Source organism: Etheostoma spectabile, chromosome 4 (genome assembly GCF_008692095.1).
Source record: "Etheostoma spectabile isolate EspeVRDwgs_2016 chromosome 4, UIUC_Espe_1.0, whole genome shotgun sequence".
NCBI classification, from domain to species: Eukaryota; Metazoa; Chordata; class Actinopteri; order Perciformes; family Percidae; genus Etheostoma; species Etheostoma spectabile.
In genome coordinates, this window is record NC_045736.1 from 26,975,948 (window position 1) to 26,992,297 (window position 16,350).

Genomic DNA, 16,350 nt, shown 5'->3' on the forward strand with positions numbered 1-16,350 from the left:
ATGACTCCCACAAATGTAGGATTTTACTCTTTCATGGGAGCTCAGACCCTTCCTTACGAGAACTCGGCTCCCACTGCCTCCCACTCAACTCAAACTCTGGTATGCATGTCATGTTTCACTTTGTGAATACACATTTCATGATATTGTCAAGAACTAGATTACAGAGCTACAGTTGTATGTCTCACTGAAGCAGTGTATTTACAACCTCTTTTTAGAAATTATTGAAACCCTGCTTTTACAGTTAACTTCAGTAACTGGTGCTGTGGTACGGTAGAATCTCCAGTGTTTTCATGAAGAACCAGTGCCACCACATATGAACTGGCCTCAGGCATGCTGCTCTGGCTGCCTCAGCTGATTTGCAGCATGCAGAGATGGTATTTTTCAGGGTGCTTACAGGGTTTTCACATCCATTTCTAATGGGACATCATTGTTTACTACCATTTTGTTGTTTTTCTGCGCTCTTTTGTGTGCCTGATCTTATCTTTTAGACTTGAGAGTGACTGGAAACATTTTCGTGTGTGTGTTCAGTTTTTATCATGTAATCTGCTGTCACAAAAAAAAGAGTTGCAGATACACTTTCAATTTTCTTAGAGGCGCGTCTTTCTGGAATCCAGCTGGGTTGGCCTCAAAATGATCTTAGTGGCTGTCCTCTGGCCCAACCCAGCACCACAGTGGGGGTCGGGCTGCAGGAGCCACAGACATGCACAACTGGTAGACATCTTGGCTCAGAGGAGGGAGGTGCGTCAGTTCAGCTGTTGCAGGACAGCTGGTTCTCTGGAGGTGCCTGACAGGAACTAAGGGGCTACAATCTTTGCTTCAAGTCAAAAATCTTATTTTATTCTTCTCACTGATATTTTTATGACAGGTTTTTTAAAAGTACAACAAAGAAGAAAATCGCTTTGAATGTTACAACATTGTTACATAGAGCGAATCCTCTTTGTCTTTTCAGTTTCCTTCCTCTACGCAGATCACAGTGATCCCATTGGTTTGCACTCTGAGGTGTTTGTGCAGCAGAAGCTTGGCCTGTGCGACCCCATTTCCTTTTCCTGTCAAGCCAATGTTAATAATAACTCCTGTTTTTCAGACCTCGCTGTTCCCATTGGGTATATTTTAGAGCTTCGTAAAATCCATATCCCTATCTGCCAAAGTGACTCAGCTGATGGCTTTTCCAACAACTGTTATTCCATGCAGGAAAGAAGGCAGCGACAGAACATCTGCTGACAGCCCCATAGTATATTTAGTTGGTTATTGAGACGACCTGACCACAGCAATATTCAGAACAGTGACAGAGGTGGGTGTGGGCTGTGGGTGTGAGACACCAAAGCTACTGAGACTAATTGAAATTTGCTGACTGTTAAGTGGATTTGCTGACCCAGAGGCCAATCAGATTACACTTTGGTTTCCAAAGGGCCTCTAACTTCGTTTTATCTAACATTTCTCTTCTTAAAGGTCTCGCATGCTAGCTCCGGGTTCTGAATGAACGGGTTTGTAAGTGCAAATGTAGGCGAAGGATAGGTGTGTAGACATGTGCTGTGTGTCTTATCATGTGTGCTTAAGAAATAGTGGATTACATTGGGGATTATGTTTTCACAAACAGCGAGGGATTTGGAAAATCTGAAGATTTTTTACACTCCCACTGATAATTATCATGTATCATTTAACCTCTGATAAATTGCTGTGCATAATCCCCACCTTCAGCTAACATTAAACACCTGACAGGTGGCTACTAGCAGGCAACACACCCTTTCTAAACAATTTTCACTATTGTTAGAGTAAAGTCCAGGCCTGTTTAGTGTTACATAAGAGTCGGTTTTGCTGTCTGGTGGTAGAAGGTGGCTCTCTCAGGTTCAGTTTGTCCCTATTATCTTTCTTGCCCCATTGCTGTCATTGACAGAGGCGTCTCCGTGACGATGGCACAGCCATGCATTGTGTATCTCCCCACACTGCCACAGAGGCCCCTGAATGAGCCCTGAGGAATGCCAGCCTTCCCGCTCATTCCCGTGCTGCACTCTCCCACGACTAATCCCCACCCCTTCTCATTTACACATGCTCACACCCTCCTCTCCTGTGTCCCAAGCTCTGTTCTGTTCTCCTTCACCCCACCCCCACCAATCGTCTCTCCACTTTAGGTCTGTTGTATTTTTCTCACCATTGTACAACATTGTCTTTGTCTCTCTTTTGGTTCTTGGTTTGTAATCATACTTTATTTGGTTGACCTGAGGTGTACTGATATGCAAGTGTTGTTCTATGCAATGGTATTAGAGGCTTTGGATAGAGATCAAAGACACTGTAAAGCCTTAACTGTTGGAGTTTTCTCCCGGCCCCCATGCAATCGCATTGATCATTGCACCAAACTCCCTGCTGACGTTCAACATGTGCCAGTGCTAGAAGGGGAGAACATGCCAGACCTTTGCAGAGCCTGAGTGGGACAATAGTAGGCAGACAACAGAAACAAAGCCTGACAAAATCCCTCTCTCCCAACACTGTGAGCTGGACTTCCTCACAGGCCCATCAATGTGTCAGGTTTCAGTCCTTAAACAATAGGTTGTTTAATGTTGCTATTGAATTCATCATAAGATATATAATTTAGTGTTTTGTATGGACATGAAGTAATAGTATAGACACTTTGTGGACATGAAAATTGAGCTTCTAAGGACAGCGGCCCAGGGATATAGAATCTTTCATGTATGTTGTGAAAAATGTAGTAAAGCTATATAAAAAGTCCTTTATAATTAAGGTTTAGCCCATACTTCCGCCCTGGGCACAGCATGTGAACATTACATTAGGCATTTCCTGTTATGGGGAAGCCCTCCGGTGGACCTCTTCAGACAGGAAGCAGTAGTCACTTCTATCTCAGGGTCAGTCCTCATAAAGTACATCACCCGCCCACCAAGAACATGGAAGACAGATTCATGTTTTTTTTTTGTTTGTTTTTTATAGCTGGTCGTCACATGAACCCAAGATGGGTTTATGTGTGAACAACAAGATTTGATTTGGTTGTGGATAATAGAAGGGGAATTTGATTATTGTGGTTTTATGTGTGATGTCAGCTGTGTTCTTTAGCCGTCCAATTATAAGAAAAGCCTTGATGTTTCAGGTGTGAGCTTTTCCTGCTGTAGCAAACTGGTGCTAAACGGTCAGCTGCTGAGGTGGGAATGATTTTGTAGCGTTTGTATCACCTCCTCCTGCTTGACAGGACCAGAGTGAGAAAACATACATTGTTTGAAAGAGTACAAACAGTGGCTTCTCATGTTTACTGCTGTCACCTATCAACCCCCTCTCCAACCCGTGTAACCATACATACTCACACTTGCTCGTAACAACTAAACAGTAGTGGTTTGGGGTGAATCCCATCCATCAGCGCTTCTTGTCTTCACACGTGGGTCTGTCTGTGTGTTTTTTTAGGCAATAAACTTTGTTGGTTGGTCTCAGTGAGGTGGTTGTGACATGCTGTCCTGGTGCTGTGCCAGGTGGCTGAGATCCAGCTGTTTTTAGGCTCTGCCTGGATTGGCGAATACGTGGGACTGTTTGAAGATGAGAGCCTGTTTACATTCAAACTGCTGAGGTGGTGTGACTCACTTTATAGAGAGAGAGAGAGTGAGAGAATGGCGAGCTGTAGCTAGGAGGACTAAAGGAAGTTGGCCGTTGGCTTGAGGACCTCAGGGGAATTGTTTCAGCATTGTTCCAGAGAGATGTGGGGAGGAGAGGGGGATCACTCCTCCTCTTTCCGCCTCCGTTTGCGTCCTCTTACTGCCGTTGCAGCCCAACTCTTAACTAAGTCGTAGTGCTCTTGGAAAAAGGAAGCCTTTTGAGAGCGCCTGGTCTGGCTCTACGCTGATCTGTGTTTATGTTTGGACCTACAAGGACAGAAGGTGATCCGCTTTGATCTAATTAATTACCCCACTGAATGTTAAGAAGAGGTTGGAGGGAGGGAAGGTAAGTCTCCTTTGCCTGCCTTCACACTTATTTACCTGTTTGACCTTCGATTAAGAGAGGAAGTCTTCTGAGCTTGTATATTCTGTACTACGTCACATGTGCCTTACTCAGGCCAGCCGCTTACTGTGTCCCTGCGTGTAGTATGTGCAATAATGCCCGCTTTGGACACACTCATTGGTTTGAGAGGGCAAGTTTTTGATCAGTCGAGGAATGAAAAGTCGTGATTGCAGGGGATGATTATGAGGGGACAGCCGAGTAAACGGCAGCAGACCAGAGCAGCGTGACCAGATTAATGACAGATTGTTTTAGGTTGCTGGGATTAGCAATGGCCCATTGGGTTTGAAGTTAGCCCAGCTGCTCAACCAAAAGGAAAATAATTAACCTTTTAGACCCGGGTGAAGATATTCTCAGCTGTGAACTACTGCAATCCTGACTTCTCTCAGATCAACCTCTTTTCATGTGGCTTGCTGATTTACTGTCCAGATGTTGATTTAGTGAGTCAGAAGGCAGACTTTTATGCCATGTGAATATTTAGATGAACCAAACATTGGCTAATTTTTTATATAACATTACCATATTTATATTCTAGTCACTATCAGTTTTAGGCGATATTTGGTCACACACTGGAGTTATTGTCTCATGGCTTTGAAAAGTTTACTATGACCGCCAGACTAAAAATGGAGTAAAGTCTTTGGAGGTCAGCAAATTGTTTGGAGAGGAATTTGTGGATTGCTGCGGATTTTCTCAGCCCTGTCAGCTTTGCATATTTTAAAATGGAGGATATAGCAAATAGCTTCATGCCTGTGTATGATGATATTGCTTTTAAAATTCTGTCTGTTGACTTTTGGGTGTTTATTTTGACTTGTATGTATGTGTAAGTCATTTATTTATTTATTTATATATATATATATATACACTACCGGTCAAAAGTTTGGGTTCACATACAAATTTTTATTCCTCTCCATTATAGACAGAATACAGCTGATCTGAGTGGGTGGCTGATCTTTAATGCAATATCTACATTGCCCATTATCAGCAACCATTCACCCAATGTTCTAAAGGCACATTCTGTTTACTAATCTGATATCATTTTAAAAAACTAACTAGAAAAACATTGGTGAACTCTTTTGCAATTATGTCAGCACATAATGTAATCTGAAAAAACAAAAAACAATGCAACTGATCTCAGCTGGTATTCTGTCTATAATGGAGTGCAATGGAAATTTGTGAGTGACCCCAAAAATGTTTGTGTGTGTATATATATATATATAAATTACTTTGTTGCTTTGATCACTGTCAAATCTCATTCTGCTTATGTTTTCTTCTTTTTAGGGATGCTTATCAAAGATGGCAGCCCGAACCTGGTTCTAAGGCAGCCATGTTGGTGAAGGTGAACAGCATGAGCCGTAGCCAACCTATCCCAGCCTTGCATCAGCAGCACCTCCAGCCCAGTCCGCACAGCAAAGCCAACACCGTCAACCTGCACCCCTCTAGCAGTAAGACCCAAGGAGGACATCTAAGCTCTACCCAGGGATATAAAACCGCCCCTTCTGGCAAAATGACAACTGACACACGTCAGGCCCATCACCTGAGAAAAGCCAGCAATGGCAGCTTCTGTTTGGTGACATCAGACAGTAGCCATCCTAGTCCGCTCCTTCACAGGTCACAGACCAGCACGCCATGCCCGGTCTCTCCCCAGTATGGTTGCACTACCCCAATCTATGACGAGCCAGTTTCAGAATGTCCCATATATGATGAACCCCCAACAGACATGGAAGTTGAGGGGGCGCACCTGTACAACGGACAACCTCTGTCTCGTCTGACACCTACCCATAGCCTCCAAAAATCCAGACACCTCCAGCACCGTGGTTCATCTCATTCAGGGTCAAGACACAAGAGGAATCCCTCTGCCTCTGACTACAGCCCAGCAGGTCTGGAGTGCATCAAGCACATGATAAACGTAGACCCCAAACAGGGGCTTCTATCTGGCTCTCCTGTACCCACACGTACCCCTTCCCCTACCTCCAGGCAGGATCCTGTCTTGCCCCACCCTCAACTACATCCCCAGGCCCACTCTTTGCCCCAGGCTCGAGGCCAGATGAGGGACAGAGAGCCAGGGACCCCGGGCCCAAGTACACTGGACAAGAAGCAAAGCTGGCGGGTCCTTGAGGCCACTGTCCAACGCGCCATGGAGGCACGACACAGCAGACAGAGCAGCCAGGCTTCGCAGGACTTCCCCTCTTCAACCCCCCAGGCCACAGCAAACTATCAAGACTCTGGTTACTCCACCGGCCCCTCCCCAAGTCTGAGAAGAAAGAGCAGGAGGAGAGTGGGAGCTGGTGGTGGTGCAGGAGGCAGGCCGGGGTCGGTAGGCAGCAGCGGGGAACTGTGTGCTCTCAACGAGAGGCTCATGGCCGAGATGAGGGAGGTGGTGAGTCGCTCTAACACCATGCGGGAGGTGAGAGCGGAGCTGGACCAGGAAATGGGGGAGAGGGTTGTCGTACCTCGGACACGCTCCCCTGCGGACTCACTCAGGTGGTACGGAGGAGGGGGAGGGGGGTCAGCAAGCAGGTGCGCATCACGAGAGGAACTGACCGGGGCTCCCCGGTCACTGAGTAGGGCAGGTAACCATGGCAACCCTGCGCTGACCCCTCTGGAGATACCAGGAAGGCAGAAAAGGACCTATGAAAAGGTAGACACCTTGGAGATGAGTGTGAATAGCCAGGCCAGCCTGTCCTCTCCAGAGACCCCAGGACCAACTTCCCAAGTAACTACTCTTCCCTTTTACGTGTGTGTGTGTGTGTGTGTGTGTGTGTGTGTGTGTGTGTGTGTGTGTGTGTTGTGTGTGTTGTGTGTGTGTGTGTGTGGTGTGTGTGTGTGTGTGTGTGTGTGTTGTGTGTGTGTCTGTGTGTGTGTGTGTCTGTGTGTGTCTGTGTGTGTCTGTGTGTGTCGTGTGTGTCTGTGTCTGTGTCTGTGTCTCTGTCTCTGCTCATTCAGCTGTGTGTGTTTGATGACAGTATCAGCAGTAGCTGTTCTGTGCTATAGGTCAGCTTTTCCATAATGGAGAACGGTACAGCAAACTCTAGATCAGATTCCTTCCTTCGTGATACTCCTTGCGTCTAGAAAAATATAATTCAACTATTTTGATTGTCATCACCCAGGTTGTTATTTACCTGTAAAGAGGTGTGGGGGCTATAATGGGTTAGAGCAGTGATCTGGAGCCTCTGAGTACTGATGTCTCTCCAGATTCAATCAGATTCAGTTTCACTGTGACAAATGAAGCAGAGTAATTCCTTATCTGCGTATTATGGGAATTTTTAGCTGCTGCTTTTCTATTGTTTTGTCTAGTCCTCAGAGAGCTGTATGTGGGAGAATGGAAATATTGTGTGACTAAACTAAATACTAAAAGAAATATAAAAGCCCTAGACAACACAACAGATGTGGTTAGATTTTGTCTTTGCAGAGCATTAAAAACACAGGAACCACCAACTTATCTTGACATTAAGGGTCCTAACAAACATGATTTAAAGATAAAATAACTATTTTGATTCTCAAACAGTTGTATAAGTGGCAGCATGTGGAGCTGGTTCCAAGATCTGCTACTACTAATCCCCAAATCCCCTCTTGCAAGAGAATCACCCCCCATACCTCCATACATTAGTGTTTTCTGAAACGGCCCCACTGCACCGCTGCAACTACAATAATGAAGGTTTGATTCAGCACAAAGCTGTGGGATGAAAATCAGTAAGGCTAATTTGTCCCTTTGAAAAGAACACTGAGCCTTTGTGAGTTATGCCTTTTACATTCCAAGCTTGAGTCTTGAGAGTAAATGTCCCCAGAACCTTAGGCAGTGGGCAGGCAGGCCACTGCTATAACAACCACAGTCCCTGCATTACCTGTCATCCTCTTACCACCGTCCATCTGCCCTGCACTGCAGGTACTGCATACCCATATGCCATCTCTGTGCTTGGGCATCTGAGGCTCATGCCAAGCCAGAGAGATTCAGGACATGGCTTCCCTCGGTCAGGAAGGAGGGCCGCTGCGGCCCATATGGCCCAGGCTTGGCAGGGAGAAAGGAGGAGGAAGAGGGGGCGGGCTGGTACCAAAGCATTTTGGTACCACTGTGGCTTAAGCATGTTAGACAACCGCCAAGGAGCACTGCGCAGGCCCCCTAAGTCTGCCCTGGAATGTTCTTCAGACCTGCTGTTATATCACTCACAGATTATGGCTTGCTATGTATCAGCAGCTCCATATTTCCATATTTGAACATTCTGTTCTTACTGAGACTATTAAGACCTTTGAACTAGCTTGTTCAAAGGACACACTGAAACTGTCTATTTCCACAAAAGCATGAATAATTCATGTTTTTAAAGTATTTTCCACTGTCTCAATCTATAGTATGACTAAATACACATCATGTGCCGGTCCATCTGTAAGCTATCTGTAACTTATGGAAAGTAGAAGTTCTACATTCCTATTCTCTAGTTAAACATGTGCTTTATTGCATTTGATCTTCTGGAGTTGACCTCTGTCACCAATTTCTTTCTAAAAACAGAAACTGTGTATGACCATATACACTCTCTGGCAAAGCCGAAGCTCACATCTGCTCCATTTGATTGAGAAGCCAAGATGCAAAGTCCAGCTTGTCTGGCACTTGTGAACTCCATATTACATCAGGGTCTCATTGAAAAAAACATGTTTATGCGTGTTTTATGTTGCATTAGTAAATTTGAGCTTTGATTCTGGCTCAGGTCTGATGTTGTTCCTGGCTGTTTGCGGAGAATATTTGGGTTACTGGCTTTTTCTGTAAACGGAGTATGAGGTGCTCCTTATAGTCATAAACTCAACCGCGGGGATCACAGGGAGGTCTATTAGCATAGCTTTGGTTTTGCAGGGTAGATGAGCCTGGTGTGGAAAGGGGCTGGGGTAAGGACCGTCATGCCACTATCTGGTTACGTGCTCCAGAGGCCTGGGTTCATGAGGATTTGGGGACATTTTGGGGAGGCATCAGAAAAGAACGATTCCCCCTGGAACCCCAGCACTGCAGAGTAGAGCACAGTAGGCGGAAGGCAGCACAGCTCCTAGTGTGACACAGTGAATACTTTGCAGCTACACACAGTTTGGACCTCTGCGGCACTATTGCCTCATCCCCTCTTTCTCCTTTTCTGATACCCTCCCTCCTGCTCTTTGGTAGAACTCTTCTTCTCTATTTAATGTCCACCTCTTGTCCCCCTGCAGGCGGGCACCCTAGAACTGCAGGCTCAGTTGGAGAGCAGAAAGAAAGGCATGGTGGATGGGCGGACTGCTTCCCTAGGCCCTCATCGCCCTGTCAACCATGACAACAGAGAAGGAGGTGATGTGGAAGGTGGAAGAGCACGGGGATCCTCCTTCCAGCTCTCCTACGCCACCCTGCGGCAGCCCCCACCTCCCGACATGGGCATGGAGGACTGGGCCAGCAAGCACCTCAACATGCACACCCAAGGCCTGTTCCGTCGCCGTGTCTCCATTGCCAACATGCTGTCATGGAACCGCGGTTCCATCAAAAAGCCCATGCTAGTCACCAGCAACCGCGCCGTCAGGAAGGAGGCCTGCGAGATGTTCAAACTGGTGCAGGCCTACATGGGAGACAGGCCTTCGCGTCTTGACCGCCGTCACTGTGCCCTCCTCATTATCACCAAGTGCTGGGACATGCCAGGGCTGCGGGACGAGCTGTACGTGCAGCTGGTGAGGCAGACCACAGGCAATGCCACCCCGAGAAGTTTGGCGGGAGGCTGGGAGCTGATGGCTGTCAGCTTGGCGTTCTTTGCCCCCTCGCCCAAGTTCCGCTGCTACCTGGAGGGCTACATCCAGAGACACACGGACCCTGCCAGCGACAAGAAATGTGAGTCTCAGACTGAGCAACATGGTGGGTCACCTTTCTTTCTTCTGTACCTCCCTGTGTTTATGTAGGCCGGAGAGATGTTTTTCTTTTTAAAATTGCATTTGCATTTTGCTCCCTTTCTATTTTGCTTTGGCATTGTGATTTAACTTCATATGATCATGATAAAAAGCACAGTATTGTTTTTGATGAGCCCAAAAAATTTGTAGACTTTGTGTTTATCTAACTGGCCATCAGAAATTTGACCTTTGCTGTCTTCTGTTTGATAGTGACTCAGTTCATATTGGAGCATCAGGAACTAAAGCTGAAGAAGAATTCAAAGTCCAGAAAAAAGAGGAAACAGAATACAGATGAGGAAGAAGGTACATCTTTTGTTCATTACTTTCTCTTCAGTCCTAAATATCGCTTTAAGATCCTCAGATCATTAGTAGTTCCCATTTGTATAAGCTTATCTGTTTGACAGAGTACAAAGTAGGCAGGGATGGAGTCCCAAATATGTTTTTCTACTTTCTTTAAAAGCTGTCTGGAGTCTAAGCCATGCAAGCCAATACAAATCTATCATATCACTCCCTGTAGAGTGACCACTTTGTGTGGGATGGAAAATTCAGCACTGTGCAGTTTGCCAGATGAGTACATGCTGATGTACTTGCAGACACAATGAATGGTTTTCACAGAAGGTTGAGCTGAAAAAAACATGTAGGATGAGAATTTCAGAATGTTCTCTATACACACAATGGACCACACTGTGAATCATATTAGCGGTCCATGCATGTCAGACATTAAAGGGGATACCTACCGGTACTCATCGGCACATGCCCTCATTAGAGCAGCCCACACTGCCAGCTCATATGATGATGTCACCATACAGGAACCGAATCATTTCACAGCGGACACCACAGCAGGGGCCTCACACATTGTACTTTAGTGACTCAGACTCCAACTGACTAAGAGGTCAAAGAGAAAGCCTACGGAACGTTTCTGGCTAAGTCAAAAGGTCTTTAGAGAGAGGAATCCTGATGAAAGTCTCTCAAAAAACCACATAACGAGAGCTACTGTTTGATTGATGGGCGAAGGGGCTGAAACACATTCATTGTGTCTAATTAGAGTAATTAGCAGCTGTAAACAGCACCATTACAAGGCGCACGTGGGAACTGGGGGCCTCTTTTTAGGCCAGACCTGGTCTGGGCTTGGACATGGACTTCGTTGTTGAAGTGTTGGTTTCAGCCAGAGTCAGTGTAGACTTTTCTCATTAACAAAGCCCACGATGAGATTGAAGTTGTCTTCTCAACATCCTTTTCATGGCTCTGTGTTTTTGTTGTCAAGTTTAGCTTCAATGCATGTGTAGACAGGTGTCATGCCGTTCTCAGTCTGGCACAGTACACTCAAGCTCCTAATGAGCTCATATTTCTCCTGGGCTTTGGTTGCCTGGTTGTTGTCGTTGTTTTCATGCCATCAAACCTGATGTAAATATAGAGGACCAGTAGCGTTTCAACCCTTTCTCACTGCAGCAAAGGAGTTCTGCCATCTTGCTTTTCTGAGAGTAAGTGTACAGCCTCTATGTTGGGAGCCTTGGGAAAAATAGCCTGTCTTTGCCAAAATCAAGGGCAAATTATTGGTATGATCTCTCTAATTAGAGATAATTATAGTCAAACTCGGTCAGATTAGCTGCAGTTGTGAGCGTGTATGGGAGTCACCTGTTTGCCATAAATCTGGTTTGACTGTAGGGAACATGTTGGAAAGTGTTTGTTACATTTTAAAATCCCATCTGTGGTTTTGGCTATCTGGCCCTGGTTCAGGTAGCTGATACAGTAGAGATTCTGGGAACGCAACAGACCCCCTGAGAGATCTTAGCGTTTGTTACCACAGCAATGAGAGATGGGTATGATTTCTTTTTATGAGTGCACACAATGACTCAACAATCAAGATTTTCTGTTTGCTTGTTGGTTGTTTGAAAGCTAGCATACATAATCCAACTTTTTAGGGACAGATCAAGTTCTTCTGTAGCTTGTGTCTCTTAAAGGACATCCAACCTCAGAAAATAACATTGTTTCTCTGATTCAGTTCACTTCCAAAATAGATCTAGGCCCTACAGTAGCTACTTAGGGCAGGTAGCAGACAGAGAGCCTCTGTTTTTCTCATTTGCCCTTCATGTCTGTGGACGCTGATGAATCACCTGAACGTTGGAGGTGCAGGCCGGATCCTGTCTCGAAAGCTTTTGTTCAACAGCAGTAAATCTTCCTTCAGCCTGACAGTTTAGCCAGGCCTGCTCTAATCCCCATATGCCTGAATTGCACCGTCAACATGTCTCTCCAATTACCACTGCCTGCCTCTCATATGCAACTTGACATCTGTCTGGGGTTGAAAAGCACTGTTGGTGGGAAATGATTTCAATAATTTATTAGTTTGTGTGTTCGGTAATGTCTGATGCTTAAGGGTTTTACATAGGGTCTTTGAGGACATAACAAGGTGGGTAAAGTGTTTCTTCTGGACTTTGGTGTCATCGTTTCTCAGTCCTGAATTTTTCTCTTCTGTCAACCTACAGGTCTGCCTATCAGCACATATGCCAAGTTCTGCCATAGGAAACTGCAGAAGGTGGCGATCACCGGAGGCAAAAAGGTAAGCTAAAAGAATAAAGAAAGAGGTGGTAAGCTTTAGATGTTGCATTTACATGCTATTAATAATATGCCACTATCATATGATAAAAATAGGACGTATCAGCTTAAAAGTTGTGATTCGACATCGGAGTCATCTTAGGTACTGTCATTGAGCAAGACATAATTATAGGCACACTGACACAGTCATAGGTAGAGACATAAACACAGACCCAATCATAGTAGCACAGCTGCATACACATGCTTTCCTTATCTCTCACCCCTCCAGGGTCTACGTAAGCCCACCTTGGAGGAGATCGACCACAGTAGGCGGGCCATCGTCACTCCCTCCCTGTTTGGCAGTTCTCTGGAGGAGGTGATGGAAAGGCAGAGCGAGCTCTTCCCAGATAGGAAACTGCCCTGGGTGCAGGTTCAGCTTTCCCAGTATGTTCTGGCTCTGGGCGGGGCTCAGACCGAGGGCATCTTCAGGTAAGAAGGACTTAACTCAATTACATGCCTCGATTCGAGCAGAGTGAGAGAGGTGGAGTTTAGGAAATTAGAAGGGGGATCTTATGTACTGTATGTGCTTCATTGTATGCATAGTGTGTATAAACAAATGTGTGCATGTGTGTGGTCTCTTGTATTGCTGTATTTCAAAGTAGGCTCTCCCTGTGTACAGCACACACAAAAGACTGCCGAACAAACACAGCCCTGCTTTGCTCCTCAGACCAGCACTGTTTAATTTGATACTTCATAATATGTGTTTACATTACTGCTTAAGCTTACAAGCATGTGGGAACTACATGATTGTGTGTTTGTGTAGGATTTTCTCCAGCAACTGTAATTCTGTAACATCTTGACTTGTTTAGCAAAGCGCTCCCTTTCCCTCCCTGTGAAACTCTGCTCCTACACACAACGCAGACTGTCCTGAACAGTGTGTTGTTTAGTTGTGTTATGTTTATTCAGTTTTAGTTTTTTTCCAAAGATGTACGGCAAACAAAGAGTACTCTCAGCTGCCAGGCCATGTTTGAGGCCTATGGGGAGTGCAGTAGCAATGGCTTTGCCACAGGGCATCTGTAATGATGGAAGTAGGGGTCCCTCTTGTGGCCACTGAGTGTAACTAACATGCTGTGTTTAATTTTTTCAGAGTGCCTGGAGACATTGATGAAGTGAATGCGTTGAAGCTCCAAGTAGACCAGTGGAGGATCCCAGAGAATCTCTCTGACCCCAATGTTCCTGGTAAGGAAGGGTGGATTTGGCTTGTCTGTCTCCATGTATGTGTTGGGTGTGAATGTGAATACTAAGGATACGTTTGTCTCGTTCAGCCTCTCTAATGAAGCTGTGGTATCGGGAGCTGGAGGAACCTCTCATCCCAATGAACTTCTACAAGCAGTGTGTCAGTAACTGTGACGACCCGGTGGCGGCCATCGCTGTGGTTCAGTCTCTGCCTGAGCTCAACAGGCTGGTGCTCTGCTACTTCATCCACTTTCTGCAGGTAACCCACATGCTGACCAATATTTATAAATGCAGCCCATACCCATAATTTACCCCAACCAGGGACCCTATTCCACTTACACCATCTGTACAAGTTTTTGCCCCTTGCCTTTTTCTTGTGATTCCATATTTAGTTTAATTTAATGAAGAAGCATCATGTTAACTTTTGGTACAGGCACATAATTGTAACATTATATTCAACCCTAAAAGCAAGATCACTATTGGCAACTAAACCTTATGTGAACAAGCGCAAATTCATAGCAGCTGTGACCACATCCATCCAATTTTAAAAATGAATTAACCAAAACTTAAAGGTACTCTAAGCGATGTTGGGTGACGTTACTTCTTGTTGACATTCAAAGTATTTTCAAACAAAACAAGACTAGCTTGCCCCTCGCTCCTCCTCATCCCGTCCCCTCCCTACCTGTGCTTCTGCGCTGTTTTTACTGACTGAATGACTGTAAAAATTTCTTAAAAAGAACAATAGTTTATTTAAGATTGTTAATTTGTATTGTTTTTTTTTGTTGACACAATACGTTCTGCATACAATGCTTGTTATGAATTTCCATCCTGATACCTTTAAAAATGTTTTACTCCTACAGAAAGAGTAGAACTAACTAACTCAGCTACACTTGGACTACTGTACACAAACAGTTAACCTGATTCAAATATTTAATATTAATATATTTCCGTTGATCTCTTGGATACCTGAATGCGAGTCCCAGTTACTCACTCCAGGACAACGGTGCACTCTCAGCCTTGCTCATTGCTTTCTCTCTCCCTCCATCCTGACTATCTCTAGGTATTTGCTCAGCCATCCAATGTGGCTATAACCAAGATGGATGTGAACAACCTGGCTATGGTGATGGCACCTAACTGCCTTCGATGCCAATCCGACGATCCACGGATCATCTTCGAAAACACACGCAAGGAGATGTCCTTCCTGAGAATGCTAATTGTTCACCTGGAAACCAGTTTTATTGAAGGGGTGGTGTAAACACTGCGAACCACAGAGCCCACCTCAAGTGCTGAATCAGCATCTCCAGCTCCACATTTACAATCATGCATAAACACTTTTGTGTACAGACCACACTGGAAATTCTTCAGTTGAGATATTACAACTCTCACAAGCAGTGTGAGAGCAGCTTGGACTTTGGACCCTTGTTTTCCCTTGCTTTCTTACTGAGAGACAAGACACCTTAGGTCTCACTGTGTTTTTTGATACTAAAATCAACAGTGACCGATTTTAAAGTGGCTCACTTTAATGACCAGATTTTCTAACCGCTGCAAGTGAAAACAGGTTTACTCTTTTGTTTCTTACCAAATGGGTAGTACTACGGCTCCATAGAACAGCTGCGCTGTGTCAAGGGAGAGTCTTACAGTATTTACTTTACTTGCACAACAAAACATAAAGGCAGCAGCATTGACATTCTGGTTTCCTTCAAGTGTATGTATGTATGTATGTATGTGTGTGTGTGTGTGTTTGTGTTATTGTCAAAGTGTGAATGAAAGACACCCTTCTTTTATCATGTACAGAAAATATATTAAAAAAAAAAAGTTGAACTATTGTAATGGTGTCTTACTAATAAGCTTGCCTGTGCTGTTTTGACAAGTTGTACTGAACACTCGTCTCCTCATATTTCATTTTTACGAGACACAAGAAGCCGCTCCACTACAACTATTCTGACTGAGTACAGAGCCTCCAGGATGTGCTGCAAGCTCTTTATAACGGATGGTGGCGATTTTCTATGAAAATAAACTTAGAAAGTGATTTCATTTTCCTTTTTTTTTTTTCTTTTTTTTTTTAACACTCAAGTGAAGTTAGACAAGAGTGATGTAATTACAGTTTATGTCATAAGGATGTTGGAGGTTAGTAAGGTAATACTCTTTCTCTATTATCTATAAAAAAAAGGCTTTCAGTTGGAATTGTGTTCTCTTTTGTTTGTGGTCTGTATGTTTTTTTTGGGCTCAGGTCTTATGATAAAACGGGTGTTGGATGTGATAACTGTACATGACTTCCCTTACAGACGGAATATTTGATTAATCTAACACAAACCCCTGTAATGAGAATTAATTATTGTTCAACTGTCAAGCACTATGAGAATGTAGATTAAGCTTCTTGTGTCCCCTTTCAGGCTTTGACCGTGTAAATAAATGCTGCGTGTAAATAGTATTAACTCTGCTTAAGTGTATTCTAATGATCCAGGTTAAGAGTGAAGTTAAATGTTGCTGTAAAGAGCAAAAAAGGTGTTTTTGTAATTAACTGTTCATTTCTCTGCTGTAACCGCCTGCCTTTTGAACATAGGACTGATTCAAACCACTTTCCGTGTGTGTGTGCGTGTGTGTAGATGTGTGTTTGCATACCTACTTGTTATAATGTGGAATGGCTGTCCATAAATAAAGATTTGTTCAATTGTAGATTGGATGTCTTGTGTTTATGTTTTGTCTTTA

The 16,350-nt window shown here is 44.5% G+C and overlaps 1 protein-coding gene across 5 annotated transcripts in view; it reads left to right on the top strand.

Moving 5' to 3' along the window:
- arhgap46a (Rho GTPase activating protein 46a) overlaps positions 1 to 16,158 on the top strand; it is a 35,025-nt gene extending 18,867 nt beyond the window's left edge. For 3 of the 5 annotated variants that reach the window (XM_032514183.1, XM_032514185.1, XM_032514181.1), the window contains exons 3-10: positions 5,269 to 6,703; positions 9,175 to 9,841; positions 10,084 to 10,176; positions 12,357 to 12,430; positions 12,695 to 12,894; positions 13,553 to 13,644; positions 13,731 to 13,900; positions 14,702 to 16,158. In XM_032514183.1, coding sequence (XP_032370074.1) covers positions 5,269 to 6,703; positions 9,175 to 9,841; positions 10,084 to 10,176; positions 12,357 to 12,430; positions 12,695 to 12,894; positions 13,553 to 13,644; positions 13,731 to 13,900; positions 14,702 to 14,896 — 2,926 coding nt within the window. In that variant the 3' untranslated portion in view covers positions 14,897 to 16,158. Of the gene's footprint in view, positions 1 to 3,661; positions 3,937 to 5,268; positions 6,704 to 9,174; positions 9,842 to 10,083; positions 10,177 to 12,356; positions 12,431 to 12,694; positions 12,895 to 13,552; positions 13,645 to 13,730; positions 13,901 to 14,701 lie in introns of those variants that run through there. The other 2 variants (XM_032514186.1, XM_032514182.1) reach the window with 2 other exon arrangements.
- The last annotated feature ends 192 nt before the right edge of the window (positions 16,159 to 16,350 follow it).